The following is a 16,758-nucleotide window of genomic DNA, read 5'->3' as shown; positions in this document are numbered from 1 at the left end:
AGTGTTGTAATGCATGATATAATTAGGATCCTTATTAGTTAAAGGCTTAATTGTTACTCTGTAACTCCGAGAAGTTAGGCATTTTTCAAAAATAAAAATATAAATAAATCGCAAATTAGTTTGGTACATCTTTTATTGTGATTGCGGGGTCCAACAAGCTAACTTTTTGCTCTTTGCAAAATTTGAATTCGGCTCACTGATTTTTTATTTAATATTGATCTTAGCTACTCCGGGCCTCCAGCCCATTCTTAATTACATTAAAAAAGAACGATTTTCTTTTTGTGTGCTTTAGGTGGTCTTTGTCACACTTTGCGCCGTTTATGTGGCCTTCTTTGATTCTTTTTCATGCTAGCATGTCTTTGTATCTTTGTTACTTGGCTGATTGGCTCCACTAAAAAAAAAAAAAAAAAATATTTGTTACTTGGTCGTTTAGACTCTCCCTCTAGCTAGCTTGTCTTTTCTCTACTTGAATGAGTAGCCTCATACCAATTGTGCCTGAACTAAAAAAGGGTCATTGATGAGAATGAAGACAAAACAAAAATTCAGATTTTCTGTGGCAATACAAAGGGCAATGATGAGAACTTGAGAAGCAGAGCTGACATAACACTGTTACTACTGTGCTCTACAGTATCAACCTCTTACAAAGATACTAGAATAGGATCAATTGATGCTCATTTTATTTCAAAAAATTTGTATTTACACATAATTTTCTATATAATTTAGAATAAAATATTATAAATAGTATAAATTGATCCCATTTGTACTATGAAAATTTTATATAGTCAACCTCCATTCACGTTTCATCCCATAGGCAGAAAATCTGACTCCGCCCCTGTCTATATTATTATATAGATATCTGATGATGAAGAGGTATTTATTTTCGAAATTCTAACGAATGAATGCGAGTTTCTCTTGACGCAATCCAAAATTGGGGCCCATACACAATCCAGAATTGTGTCGTTGCCTCAGGAAATAGGGCCCACAGACGAAGATATTTTCAAAGATGGCGATCCTTTTCAGTATAAAATCATCAACATGCCCACAAAGAAAAATATCTGCTTTATTTGATGTTCAATTCAAGCCCATTTGGTGTCTTTTTGTGAGAAATCAATCATGATTAAACCCAAATAAAAGTTCCACTAATTAACAGTTTATTGTTTCACATTCGTTTCCCTCAATACCAGTTACAAGCTATTGCTGCCTCAAATCCGAAAAAGGTTCAGGAGGAACAACATAAATATTCAATGCGTTTGTTGATTGTTAATTTATTAATAAATTTAACCAGGAATGGTTTTGTAGGTGCCTAATGACGACTTATAAATCTATTTTAATTTGATATTATTATCTCTTGGTTTTGCTGTCATTATGCAGACGCCATAACAGTGTTAAGAAAAGTTCCGTAGATATCTTTTATTCTTAAAAATTCTTTTACAGTTCTTTATTATTGATATATGTATGACAGAGAGCGATAGAGAGCGAGAGAGACTGATATTCTTCTTCATCCTAAGCGCACCACAATTCCACAATTTCTTTGACTCCATTATCTTAGCCAACCAGTGACTATTCCCGCCACACATCAAACATATTGTACGAATCTCCATGCGTCGGCTTGATGTACCATTGCCGCCGGAGCCGGCCCTTCCTCCCAGCCAGAGTGGGGAGAATGTCGCGTCAAATGGAAACTTCGACACGAATATGGTTATAATACTCGCAGCTCTATTGGGCGCACTAGTAATTGTTCTGGGCATCAATTCATTAGTTCGATGCACAATTCAATTCTGTCGCCGTCGTCTGACCCCGATGGGACCACCTAAAGAGCAATCTGGTCTGAGAAAACGCGAGCTGAGAAAGATTCCTGTAGAGGTGTTCAAAAAAGCTCAAAATAAAGATACACAGGTAACCGAATGCCCAATATGTCTCTCTGAGTTTACTGATAAAGAGGTGTACCGGGTGTTGCCGGTTTGCCGGCATAAGTTTCATGTGAAGTGCATTGACAAGTGGCTTGGATCACACTCCACCTGTCCTACGTGTCGAAGATTGTTGCTTCTTGATCAAACGAAATGAGAGAATTTCTCTTCGGAAGTGCCGAAAGACGTCCGATTGATGCTAAATTCATGAATTTTGGTGGAGTTGGCCAGGATATTTAGTCGAATTTTCTCGTCTGCTAGTGAAATTTGGGGGTCTTTAGTCAATGTTCCTAGTTATTTATGCTTGTGAACTGTTTCATAAAATTTTTTGGAGTTTGAAAGAGACAGAACTTCTCTCTCCTTCAACAATTATCAATTTCTGGGCATTTCAAGTCTGGCCTAAATGCTGTATAAATCCTCTTTCCAGACTTCCCTTCCAGTGCAAGCTGAGGATTGTTAGTTTCCTTATTCTTTTTTTTTTGTGTTAGTGACCCCGTCTCAGCACGCACTGTACATGAACATGTAAAGTTATATCGATTTAATTATGCTTGCTGTTTTATAGAGGTGTCAATGAGAATGGTACGAATCCGTCTAAAATTAGTCCTATCATATCATATTGTTACTTGTTAAGTATTAATGATCTTATACGTATTTCCAGCTGTTAAAATTAATAGATAACGAGCGAATATTGAATAATTATCAAATAAATTTATAGCTTATAAAATTTAATCCAAAAATATAGCAAACAAATAAATATACGTAATATTAAAAAATTAAAAAATTATAATTATTAGTTTCATTATTTTATAAATATATAACTTATAAATAAAATAAAATGATATAGAATGTTGTAGAGTAAAACTACGGTGTTCTTAAACTCATATTTAGTGAGCTTAACTTCAAAATATATTATATCGGTTTCAAACGGCAAATCCAAGTTGTTGAAATCTATCTACTTCACGAGTGATGAATTTACATGCAAAGATTTTAAGTTTTCAAATTATTTTAGTATGAAGTCAAGCAGTCAAAATTAAAAGGTTTATAAATTAATTTTAGTGCATTCATTTTTTAAATATTTTTTACCACTTGATTTTATACAAAATTACATGTAAATTCATAACGAGTGATATAAATTGATTTCAACGGTTTGAATTTATTGTTTAAAGTCAATTTAACAAGTTTTGGAGTTAAACTCATCAAACACCTTGCTGAACTTAAGAACACCCTAGTTCTACTCAATGCTGTATATTAATTTGGTTATAAATTAGTAAATGAAAAATTATATAAAATATTATATAAATGAATCTCATTATAACCCCTGTAAAATAATGGAGACAAAATAATAATTCTTATGTGTGTCCTTATAGAATAAACTAGCATCATACCCGTGCGTTGCAACGGAAACAGATTATTTCATTATAAAATATTATAAAATGAAGAAGATTAAGCGTTTCATTATTTCATTATTTGCGTGACCTTTTTGAAAATCAACCGTTCAAATACGTGCTGCACAAATCTCAAAGCAATAATAATACTGATACGATACGGATACGGCGATACGGCAAGTTTCAAAAATGAATGATACGATACGGCTATTAATATATATATATATATATATTTATTATTTTATATATGATATTTATATAATTATAATTTAAATCAAATTTGTAGAGAAAAATAGTTAAATACTATATTTATCTACAAAATAACACATGTGAACTCTAGTGTAGTGGTAAGAATTTTGGCACCAACAGAACCCAACTGGGTTCGAATCCCGTCTTCAGTAGAAAAAAAAAAGGGTGCGCGGTGCACAGGCTCTATCCGCAGGCGCCGTACGTGGTTCAGAAGCGCGGTCCACGGGTGCGGCACGCGGTCTACGGGTGCGGCACGCGGTCTACGAGTGCTGGGATCATATGCGGCACGACCAGTGCATGCTTAAGTGTTGAAGCGCATAATTTGGAAAATTCGTCTATGTGCAGTCTAGACATTAAGCTCCTTAATAAGGAGGAGAGATTATATTTTTTTTTTAATAGTGCTATGGTATCTCGTAAAGTGCACACATTGAACGTTAAAATTCAAAATTTTTAAATTCTAACGACCGCATCCGCCTCCTTCCTCTGCCTTTGCTTCCACCTCCGTCTGTTCCACCTGCGACTTCTCCCTCTCAATTTTGTGCTTCTTCCTAGACGTACATTGCTCTCTCGATCTCTCTCTCAATTACTTGGTATGGATCAAAATTCCCAAGGATTTTTTTTTCTTAAACAACAATTTTTTAATTATATCTGAATCAGATACCTTCTTTCTAAACAATAATTTCTTTTGGGTTACCTCTTCTCCGATTTGATCACTAGATTGTATAATTTTAATATGAAAGGAAGTTCTGCATTAATCTTCTGTGACAACATCATGTACCGTATGTAGCTTTCTTATACCATTTCTTTTTCAAAAAATGTTACCAGGAAAAAAGAACAGATTGAATTTAGAACCACATAGCAAAAGCAAAAAAGGGTATCAACTGTGATGTCATGTAACACATGCTTAATTGAGAGAATTTTTTATTATTTTTTAGAAAATATTATGAATAAGAGAGGGAAAGAGAGAGTAAGAGTGCTCTGGAATTTCAATGCATAGATGGATCGCGGAAAAAAATTCAGCTCCATAATTTTTTTTTCTCTGATACGGCCACAGCATCACGGAAGGCTAGACTGAAATGTACTACCATGCCAAAAACACAGCACCAATAGTCTCTGAACTTCTCCTCTTAAATTGAAGCTTATTCCAGCAAACAGATTTGATTTTGGTAGAAGGAAGAAGAGAGGACAAAGGGAGAGAAAGAAGGGCGCCGCTGCGTTTAAAAAAAAGTATCCCATTTGGATCTGGGAAATTTAACCCATTCTAAAGTATTGAATTGCAAACGTGATTGTTTGTGGCCTCCATCATATTAATTTGTTTCCATCAGAAACAAAAAATTGGACCTGAGAAAATATTTTCAGCTCCAAAGTTTGGAGCCAAAATTGTTTTCTCGATCCATCTACGCCATCAAAATTCCAGGGCACTCTTTATATTTGCTGTTCTTATTTTATAAAATTTTCTATAAATAAGAAATTCTCAACGGTCATGCTGAAATTGTACATCACTTAGTTCGTTTTGTAACTCGTACCAGTAACAGAGAACAGATGTTTTGGTATTGTAGCTTACTTGTTGGTATGCAATTTGTTTGGTGTGGTTCATGGTATTGTACATATTGTATATTAGAAAGAAGAAGAATTTCAAACTATCTTTTTATGTTTAATTTCAAGCTATGCTCACTGAAGAGCTCTTATGCACTAAACTCTAGTAAAATTCATGGATTATGTGATTATAAAGACAAATCTGTTATGTTTATTTCTGTCATGTTTATTGCTGATACAGTAACCTATAATCTGGTACATTAATTTTTTTTCCCCATCCCTTTACCACTTTTGTACAGTAATTTCTGCCATGCTGGATTGGTAAATACTGTGTTGCAGCTAACATAAAACCGGAACCATATATACCAATATTCTCTTATGTGTTGCTTCTAACAGTATCAATAATGACGATATTGCCAGTTCGTGTATAGTGGTACTGCAAATTTATTTGTAATGCTCAACTAAGCTTTCAAGTAGTGGGGTGAGAACCTAACAAGCCAAGGAATTTTCCGTAGTAGTGCTAAGCTTATCTTTTAACTTTATTTGTAATGCTCTAGCCCATGATTTAATGCAATGCGTGCTTAGCTTAAATTATCCGTAACTTTTCTGTATGGAACAAGGACATGAGATTGTAAAGTAATGGAGCCTTCCGTTGAATCAACGACAACGATGAAGGATGAGATGTTCTTTCGCGTGCAATTGATGCTTTGATTCAGACATGCTTTGTTACATACCAGAATAGTTCAGAATGACAGAGAATTTACAGGAATGCTTTGTGTGAATAATTTTGAATGGTCATTCAATTCGATTCGGTGCTCACATGTTTCGGATATCGACATCAAATTTTAATTTCAATTTGGTTGTCAATTTATTTCTAAATTATGTATTGTTAATTTTTTTTAGTTTTATTTGATTGCAAATTTATTAGTAAATTATTTATTGTTAACTTTATAATTTTAATTAGGATGCTAGTTTTTTTCTGATTAATTATTATGTAATGTTAATTATGTTATGTTTAATTAGGTTATTTTATATTAAATTTAATTATAATTATAGAATGCATGCGAAGGATGCTAAAAGAAGTCAACTTAAACCACCAACTCCAATCAAATAAAAAATAATCATGATTTAAATTTAAATTGCAATAAAATATGAATAATTTAAGTAGGTCGAAGTTGAAATAATCAACTTAAATTTCTTTAACTTTAGACATTAATCAAACACCACTACCTTAATTATAATCAAACGCCGAGTACATTAATCAAACTACATATGTATATTTTTGTATTCAAATATATTTTTAGGTCTTTTACTTTATTTACATAAAAGAATATCTATTGATCTACACCTAGTAAAAGTTATAAGAAAAATATATAAGTTCGGTTTACGATAAGATTTTATTATGTTGAAGAAAAATGACTTCTCTCCCTTTCTTCTCTTGGAGCCAATTTTAATCATGTTTCATCCTGATTAAAAGAAAAGTTTGAACGGACAGTTGCCCAAAAAGAATCTGTGTCAAGAAAACAACATACACAATGGGTTGGGCCTATACACTAGTAGGTCAAAGGCCTCTTTATGGAAAAGGCTAGTTCTGGTACGCAGTGAGGGTCGGTTCAATGGACACAAAACACAATTCATGTGATTCAAATCAAACATGCACATCCGCACGAATCCAAAAGTTTGTCGTGTGAATCTTATGCAGATGAGACAACTCAAACTGGATATTAAACGTCCGGTGCATTGGACTGCCTCCGATTCTTTCTAAATCATTGGATCGCACCAGACAAGTCGGAAATGGAAAAAACATAATAAACATCTGTGTTATCTTTGCATTGTTCTCACCTAATTTTTTTATCCGAAAAACATAAGAAATGTGAATGATATAACATCATTCTCTCGTATTTTATTTTTTTATTATTTTTCACACATCAAAGAGATTGTATGCTATGTGGTAAATGGAGGTAGAGACCAAAAGTGCTAAGAATCTCCTATAAATTAAATTTTTCATTTTTATTCTGTAAAATTATACTTTTATAATAATTAATACTATTAATCTCTCATAAAATAAAATTTATGTGATTCTTACTTATTCAGTTCTCCAATCTCAAAAAAATTCTAATTCTGCCTATATATGTATATATTTATTTTACTCTTCCATTAAACTTCTAACCACAATCTTCTCTACTATTATTTTACCATATTTTTTTTTAGAAAATGTTTCTATCCACAGTGTTTTGTCCACGATTTGTCCACAAAAATTTGGATAAGCCCTGCTTAACCGTCACATCACGCACTGCCTTAAATAAAACTTTCTTATTTTGTCAGCACGATTTTAATTTTCAAAATTTAATATGCTCTCCTCAATCTCCATACTCGCACTGACCCTTTCTTCACGTTTAAGCAGAAAACTCAGATCTCTCTTTCCTCTCTAGCCTCCCCAGATCTCTTCCTCTTTATCCTCTCAACAATGGCAGAAAACGATAGTCCCTCTTCACCCCTCCTCCCAATCTGATATCGGCGAGATCGAGTCTCTCATCTACGCCGCTCCCTTCGCCACTGTTCTTCCCGCCCGTCACCTCCTCATGCCACCATCCCCATCTCCGTTCCAGTCTCAACTGCACCTAATCCTCCGGCTACTGTTCCTCTCATGCAGTTCATTTTTGCATAATCGAGTTATTTTACAGTATTCACTTTGTAGTTTTACAATATGCATCTTGTGGTTTTACAGTATTCAAAATAACTTGTTTATTTACTAATCTATTTAAGTTTCGTTCCTTCTATTGATTTGAATTGATAATTATGATTTTCTTACTTCTATTGAAGTTTCATTTGAATTGAGGAGGTTTTTAATGTAGAAGTTTTATCTTTCGATAGTTTTTTTTTATGCTATTCTGGATGTTGAATCATATAATTATGTTTGCTATTGTGTGGTGAATATTATTATTTGTGTTGAACATATACTGTTGAACTGATGTGAATATTATGGTTTGTGTTGAACAGATGTTGTGTGGTGAATTTTATAGTTTTGTCGAACAGATGATTGATGTATGTTTAGATTTAGAAATTTTACAATGTACATGGAATTGATTTATAGTTTAGATTTAGAAATTTTATAGTATTGATTGTTTGTAGGTTGTTTGTTTTATTTTTGTAGTTTAAGTTGACAATTTTATAATATTGTAATTTTGTATTTTTTTACATTTTAATTTATCGTTTTCATCTGCTTATTTGATGATTTTACAGTATTCATTATTTTGATGATTTATTTGTGTGTTCATTAAATCGAGAAAAAAGAATAATAAAAAAAATTAATCGGAAAATTTAATTTTGCCTTTTTATCACTTTTTTGTCAAAATAACTGCTAATAACTAACACTAACCGCAAATAACTTCTTATAACTGCAATTTTCGAAAGTACAGTTTGAAAGTACAATTTTTTTGTCCTGTTGTGCAAGTTGCAATCTATTTTTAACTATTATGATATCACTTCAAATAGTTGTTGGATGTTTTGTGATTAACTGATATATTTTATGTGATATATTGTATAATTATACAGTATGTAGAAGTAATTTTACAATATTCGCGCAAGTCAAGTCTGTGGACAATTAGACGCTTCCCTTTTTTTAAACTATTTTATATATGGACGCGGAACCTGTCCAAAGGTTTTGGACAATCTTCGTCCAAAGGCCAATAGTCACCGTTTTTGTTGTTGTTAATCATTATAAAGTGTAATTTAATTACCCTTTAATAAAGCAATAAAGTATTTCCATATTCTCAAAGTATTATAAATCCACCGTGCAAAATGTTTTTTAAAATCTCCATTTACCTAAAAAATAAAGATCTTCATTACCTTCTCAAATGTTTTAGTTCGTAAAAAGTAGAAACAAATGAAAGTAATTATTTTCATTATATATGCAAAATATAAGACAACATAGTTTAATGTTTAGTAAATAACAGTTTAAGTGATGTGAGTTGATGAATTTTCTATATAATATTAAAAATTTCTTCTAATCTAATTATTCGTACTAATAATTACAAATTGTTAAACAAATAACTGGGTTTATTAAAAATTATTAATACTAATAATTACAAAAAATTATTAATACTAATAGTTTGTAAGAAATAAAACAGTTGATAAAGGTAATGGATACCTCTATTTTCTGGGTAATGGAGGTTGAATTTACAAAGTTTCATTAGCAACATTGTATATCAAACTATGGGTACTACTCTTTGGACGATGACGGTCCAAAGGCCTTCGCACAAGTTCTGCTCCCTTTATATATTATCGAACCACCTCAGGCATTTTTAGTAGAGGAGGGTTCAAATGCTTTCATTTTTTTTACTCCATATTTTCATTTTTAAAAACTTTAATAACTCAAAATTTAAAACTTAAATTTCAAAATAAAATTGTTAGATATGATCTACATCATTTTATCTATGCACGTGTAAAAAAATTATGACATTTCAATTTTATTTTGGTTATCATCAAGAATTTGTAAAAAACGTACTAATGTGGATAATTTTCAGACGTTGATTTTTTAGCTTATTGATTTACATAAAAACAAAATTGAAATATAATAATTTTTATGAGCACATAGATAAAATAACATAGATCACATCTAACGGTTTTATTTTAACTTTTAAGTTTTAATTTTTGAATTATTGAAAATTTTAAAAATAGATATGATGTAGGTACAAAAAAATGAAAACATTTGAACCCTCCTCTTTTTAGTAAGATCTCCAATAAGTTTATTTCTGAATGATAGTATACAATTTAATCTTAATCAACAATTACTACTGCAAGACGCCAAAATTATTCACAATACATGAAAATCACACATGAGTTTAAATTTGAAAAACTGGTTTGGAAACAACTACTATCTTCACCCAGTTTTACATTCAATTCCTTAATACAAACATTTTTTTTAATTTTCTTGTATGTAAATAACACTTCTTTTGTACATAGTACATAATACAACAACAACAACAAAAAAAAAAAAAAAAAAAAGACTACCTCCTATGAGGTGTGGAGAGCACAGAGCTCTCGTGACTATCCTCAATCTACGCAATCAACAAAGGTCCGTGCCAACTATCAACCTATAATGACTTAGTTTTCATCCTACATGAATATTTTTCGGATTTGTTATTTCTAACATTGCCAAATGTAATTACCTTATTAAAAAGTTCAGAAAAAGTGTGAACCCTGTTCAATCTGTTTTATATATAGAGACCTTTTGACAATCCTATATTATTGCATTATTCCTAATTACATGTTGCAAAATTAATACCAGTTGGTTATTCGGAATAGAGTTACAATAGCACTATTCCGGTATAACGAGGAATGATTGGAATAGCATAAGACGAGAAAGTATGAGAAAAAGGACACTTTGTTTTACAATACTACTATATTATTTTTTCAAAACACTTGATACTATTACAAATAGTGTTGTAAAAAAAACATCCGTTTGAACCGATTAATCGGTCGATTAGTCGTTTGGTGGTGATCAAACCGTCATGAATTTTTCTAATTAATCAATTGATTATTTTCAATTAGTCACTTAGCAGTATCTTATTAGTCCGACGACTGCATACGATATTTACAACACTGATTACAAATAACATTTTTTTTTGTTACTCTTTCAACTATCATTATTTTGCGATATTTTTCCAAGTAACATTTTTTTGTATCCTTTAATTTATCAAACGAGTCCATAAATTAAATACCATTTTATAATGCTATATTTACATTACCAAGAAATTTAATAGCAGAACCGTGATAAACCGTCATGATATTTTTGTACATATGATTGCTTGATCGCAATTACCATATGTAATTTCCAATAAATTTCATTCAAGAATATGGTCTTTTAAGTCTTTCCAATTATTATTTTCATCCAGGCTTATGGTCTTTCAATAGTGTGCAAAATTCAAAGCGTGGGAATAAATTCTACACGCTTTCATTGCTTGCTTAGCGACTACACGACCGTTTCTTTAGACTTAGCATCAACATGAGGAATTTCAAGGAAGCACTGAGGCTGGTTGAAAAATTTGCAATAGATCTTTGATAATTGCAAGGAAAATATGAATGAATGAGTTCACGCTATGAATTTGTTGTAATTATTATAGTCTGGAATTTTGAATATTAAATGTAAACAAAATTCAAATTAGGGATGGAGCTAGATTTTTAAATTATGGGAGTTAATTGTAATTGGGATTCAATTATATAAATTTTTCATACTGAGAATGGAGTCAATTTTACATTATCAATAACATTTTACTCTAAATTATATGAAGAATCATACATAAATACAAAAAAAAAATGAGGTCAAATGACAGGTTAACTCCATTCATTGTGCATGCATGCCTCCACCCCCTAATTCAAATGTCTCTATAATATCTTTACATTTTAATTTTCTAATAACATTTTTTTTAAACTTATATGTTAAAACAAAAATTTGATATATATTATTTTCTCTATATCTGTATAAAAAAATTATCACTTTTTCAGTTTTATTTTTATATGAATCAGTATGTTTAAAAATCAACATCTAGAATTATCGATTTTGCAAGCTCTTGATACCAATCAAAACAAAGTCAAAATGTTGTAATCTTTTATATGCGCATAGAGAGAATAATATGAATTAAATCTAATAATTTTATTTTGACATTTTAGTTTTAAACTTTACATTATTAATATTTTAAAAAAAAGAAACATAATGAAGACATAAAGAATATAAATATTTGAACCATCCTCAAATTTAAATATTTACCTAATTCATCAATTGATAATGAAATTACAATTTCAATTTAGTTTCTTTTATAAAGGGTGTATCCATGTCATCAGTTTTTTATTAGGGTAAGGCTACGGTGCTATGGGTTGCACAGAGGGCTACGGTGTTACGGTTCAATATTAGAGTTTTTAAAATCCTAACGATCGATCTGAACCGTTCATCTTGTTCTCCATATTAATATGTGTTTGGAGACCAAATTTTACATTTTTTATAAATTGTTTACTATTTTTTTAGATAGGTAGAAAATCAGTTGATCTAAAAAATTATGCACCATTCAGATATTTGATTTTTTACCTATCTAAAAAAATAGTAAACATTTTCCAAAAAATGTAAAATTTGGTCTCCAAACACATATTAATATGGAGAACAAGATGAACGGTTCGGATTGACCATTAGGATTTTGAAAACTCGAATATTGAGCCGTAGTACCGTAGCCCTCTATGCAACCCATAGCACTGTAGCCTTACCCTTTTTATTATTATTAGAGTTTAATGTAAAAATTAGTTTGAAGTTTCTGACAGTTCTGTTAATTAATTTTTCCTTCTTAGTAGTCTTGATGAAGTTACTTTTGCCTTTCGTTGTTCACTAACTATTTACTCATTTGTTATTTATTTGTTTGTTTGTTTTCATTTTTATTTCTGGGTCCTGTTGAACTGAAGTCCAAATTGTGGAAATTTACACCTCCAATTTACTATGAGCCTATTAATTAATGATTTTTTTCTTGAAAAAAAATATCATAGCTGCAAAACTTTCCCTGTAAAATTTTGTATCAGATCTTAATTTAGGAGTAAAAGTAGGTAACATTATTAATAAAAGCAGGTCGCATTATTAAGTTCACCAAATTTCTTGGTGAGCTTAATTTCAAATGATAAATTCAAATCTTTGAAATCATTCTACTCTACGAGTGATGTATTTACATGTCAAATTTATAAATTTTTGAATTAATTATTATAAAATCAAATGGTAAAAAAGGGTTTATAAATTAATTTTTACGAGATCATTTTTTATTAAATTTTTTTACTGCTTGACTTTATACTAAATTAATTCAAAACTTTGAAAATTTGTATGTAAATGCATAATTTCTGAAGTAGGTCAATTTCAACAGTCCGAATTTATCGTTTGAAGTCATTCAAATTGAAGTCAATTTAAGAGAGTGAGCTTTAAGTATACCAGTTCTACTCTAAATTTTGACAATACTGAGCTCCATTTTTTTGCCTTGTAATGAATTGTTCAGTTGCTGTACATTAGAGCATTATAGGGCTTTCTCTGGCATTTTTCCAACAATCCATCATACAAGAAAACTAGTTGTAGAAAATCCAGGGTTTATCATTATTTAATACTAATGGGTTGATGTAATAGCCAAATAGGGATGATCATGTTGCACACATGGTCAACATTCAATTAGACAATAATAACAGCTAATTACATTTGACTTTGAAACATGTTTTGAATGTTGATAAACACATACCTGACTCTTATGTGGAAAATTGATGCTTATTTGGTTAGGTGCAGCTTTCATGTTGAAGAATTGCAACTCTTTGAATTTAGGCAATTTTTATATTTGTTGGGTTTGTTAATTGTTGTTGAACACAATTTTATCATCATGCAGCTTGTCTATTAATTGTGTAACAATAATGCAAATCATGATTAAGAAATCCAGAGAAATATGTACCATGTACAATTTTTTGAATAGGATTCATATATACTAATTAGAAATTTTGAATATAATTCAATAATGAGAATTTTCTATGTATAGCACTCACAGCACCAAAATTTTTATTTGTAGCACAAAAAAAAAGATAAACTAAAATACTCTAGATTTGGAGGATTTTCATATTTACTTGGGTTGCAAATTGGTTTAGAGGTCCCCAAAAGCACAAAAAATACACTGTAATATTGAATATGTTTAAGTTTTGAGGACCTGTAAGCCAATCTGTGACCCCTATAAATGTGCCACTGATTGGCTGTGCAGTCCGGGTAAATATGAAAATCTCTCAAATCTAAAGTCTTTTGGTTTTTTTTTTTTAGTATGATATTAAAAAAAAATTTCGGCTCACAGCAGGTCTCTTTCTTAATTTGGATATACTTTTTGCTTCTCATTTGGAACTCTTCACAATTAATTCTGATTGGAGCGTCTTGAGTATTTAATCCGACGTGTACAAATAAACATTTGGTAAAAGAGAATGTTTTAAAATCATTGCTCAACAAACCCTTTACGCAAGAGGTTAAATAATTGCACAGTGGATATACTTTGTCCATTGGCCGACAGGGATTTTTCTAATTTCAAAATTATGTGCAGCTCGATTTTTTCTTTGAATAGCTTGGGCCTTGGAGCTAGGGGTGTCAATGGTATCTTTTTAGCCGTTTACCCGACCCGTATCGTATTCGATAAGGCGGGTATGGGTAAGTTTTTTTTTTCGTTAGCTTATTGGGTATGGGTATGGGTAATGACTATTTCGTACCCGTTACCCTATAGGGTAATTATAAAATCCAAATATATATTCAATTCAATTTTCAACCCACTTAAATGTATATTTAATTCAATTTTCAACCCACTTAAATGTATATTCGTGTTTTTGAATTTTTATTCTTTATAAAAAATAATTTAGTTGGAATTGATTGCACATTTATTTTATTTTTTATTAGAAATGCAATTATATATGTGTTAAAATGAATGAGTTTTTGATGTTTAATTTGTAAAATATAATAAAACTAATTATTATACTAGTATTATCCATTATTCACCCGCTACCGTTTCGTTACCCGATAATATTAACCCGATAATATTAACGGGTAAGGGTAGGGTAGGGTAAGATCAATTTTTAATGGGTATGGGTAGGGTATGGGTAAGGTCAATTTTAATGGGTATGGGTATGAAAATGTCTCCACCCGACCCGTACCGTACCCATTGACACCCCTACTTGGAGCCTTGGAGGGATATCTAAAGAAGAAATGTTTGCGAAACAATAATCCATTAATTGAGTTAATTTCTCACTATAATTTTTTTTTTGCGTGCAGTTCTAGAGGGAGAACCAAAAAATTAAAATTATAAGTTGAATGAATAAGTATCAGCTAATTTTATTTTATGATAATGGTTAATGAATAATTAAATTTCATAAATAGTGAATATCATTTAATGATACATCAAAATTATTATTCATACTTTTAAAACTATTTATTCACTTAATCAACAATAAACTATCACCAGTCAATTTACATCTATACTATACGCGCTGACGCGCGCAAGTGGATTATATCTACAATATTAGATTTCTTATTTAAATTGTTTGACAATTTTTAAATTAAATAAATTGTCAATGGATTGTAGTCCTTTTACATATCTAAAAATAAATCACTTCCTTTTGGATTTTTAGAATATTAGTTTAATTAAATTTTACCATGAGGATTTTGTACTATAATTTTAATATATAGTAATTATAGGGGTGCAAACGGATTGAATATTATCCAAGCTTATCTAAATCCGTATTCAAAAATTAGATACAGATATGATTTTAAATTTTAATTATCTGTATTCAAATAGTAGATATATACTATATAGTTTAATATATATTATAAAAAAATATTATTTACTATTATAAAAAACAGATATATGTATTCCTATCTGTCTAATATCCAATTCGTATATGTATTCGAAAAATAAAAATAGATACAGATATAATTTTACTACTATCCGATCCGTATCGGATACGTTTGTACCCTAAGTAATTATCAAACACACTAAATAAAAGAAAACATATATTAATTACTGATCATAGACTAATCATAGGGATTGGTCCCAAATCACAACAAATAAATCCGGGCCCCCAGAACGTGAGTCACAATTTTCCTGAACCAACAGGTGGGCCAGAGCTGCTATATCACTGCATCTGGACCGTCAAGATGTTCTCTCGCAGACTATCGGACGGTGATTAGGTGGTCAAAACCAATCCATGGATCTCTGCTTTGACTACACCTAAACTGGTGGGAATACTAATGCCCCCGTCTTTGACCGGCTTGTCACATCAATTTTTGCTATTCAAAGCCCAATATTTTGGTTTATTAATGCCACCGTATATTCCAATTTATTCCCTTTGGAATTTCAGTCCTGCTCATTTGCTACACCGCCCTTATTTTATTTCATATTTGGTTTAGAGTTAACTTTTTTAGAGTTACCAACTTACAATTTGACTTCATTAAATTAAATTTATTTGGAAATATATATTCTGGACTGACTATAGTAATGATGTATTATCCTTTTATTTCTTGTAATAAGAAAGTGTTATAGCGAAAGTTAGCAATGAGAGAGATCATTATTGGACCATCAACCAAATCGAGTATGACAAATATACAACAATTTAAAAAAAATCTAATAAAAAATAAAAACTAATATAAATTACCGTTATTAATGTATTTCTCATCTAAAATTTATTACTACAAAAAAAAACATAATTCTTTATAAAGATTGTAATTTTTTTCTTATTAATATAACTTCTAAACATTAATCGACAAATAAAAACATTAAGGAGTTATTTTCTCATTAAGTATATTTGGAACTTAGCATATCGTAGAATTACAAGTTTATATTTTATTAAAAAAAATATATGAAAACTGAGTTTCTACAAAGATGGAATGAAATAAATTTTTACATAATAATTATTTACAAAAAAAAAAGTACCTGACCATCTGAAAGGACAAAGAAAATGAACTAATTTTAAAGGGTGCTTATGCAAAAGACCCTGCAATAAAATCCAGCGGCTAGCTTTGGAAATCCAACTAGCAGCAATAAAATGTGATGGCATTTTAGTTATTTATTAAAAGAGTAGAGGCAATTACGAAGAAACAGTAGCTGATAGAAAGAGAAATATAAAAGGCCGCCTCGTAGTTGCTTTCG

At 30.5% G+C, this 16,758-nt stretch overlaps 1 protein-coding gene across 1 annotated transcript; it reads left to right on the top strand.

Moving 5' to 3' along the window:
• The first annotated feature begins 1,599 nt into the window (after positions 1 to 1,599).
• On the top strand, positions 1,600 to 2,064 carry LOC144547918 (RING-H2 finger protein ATL74-like). The gene has a single exon (XM_078296608.1). The coding sequence runs from the start codon at positions 1,600 to 1,602 to the stop codon at positions 2,062 to 2,064; it is 465 nt and encodes a 154-aa protein (XP_078152734.1).
• The last annotated feature ends 14,694 nt before the right edge of the window (positions 2,065 to 16,758 follow it).

Source organism: Carex rostrata, chromosome 2, assembly GCF_964058835.1.
Source record: "Carex rostrata chromosome 2, lpCarRost1.2, whole genome shotgun sequence".
Classification (NCBI taxonomy): domain Eukaryota; kingdom Viridiplantae; phylum Streptophyta; class Magnoliopsida; order Poales; family Cyperaceae; genus Carex; species Carex rostrata.
Note: the sequence above shows the minus strand (reverse complement) of the source record. Positions and strands in the feature narration are given on the sequence as shown.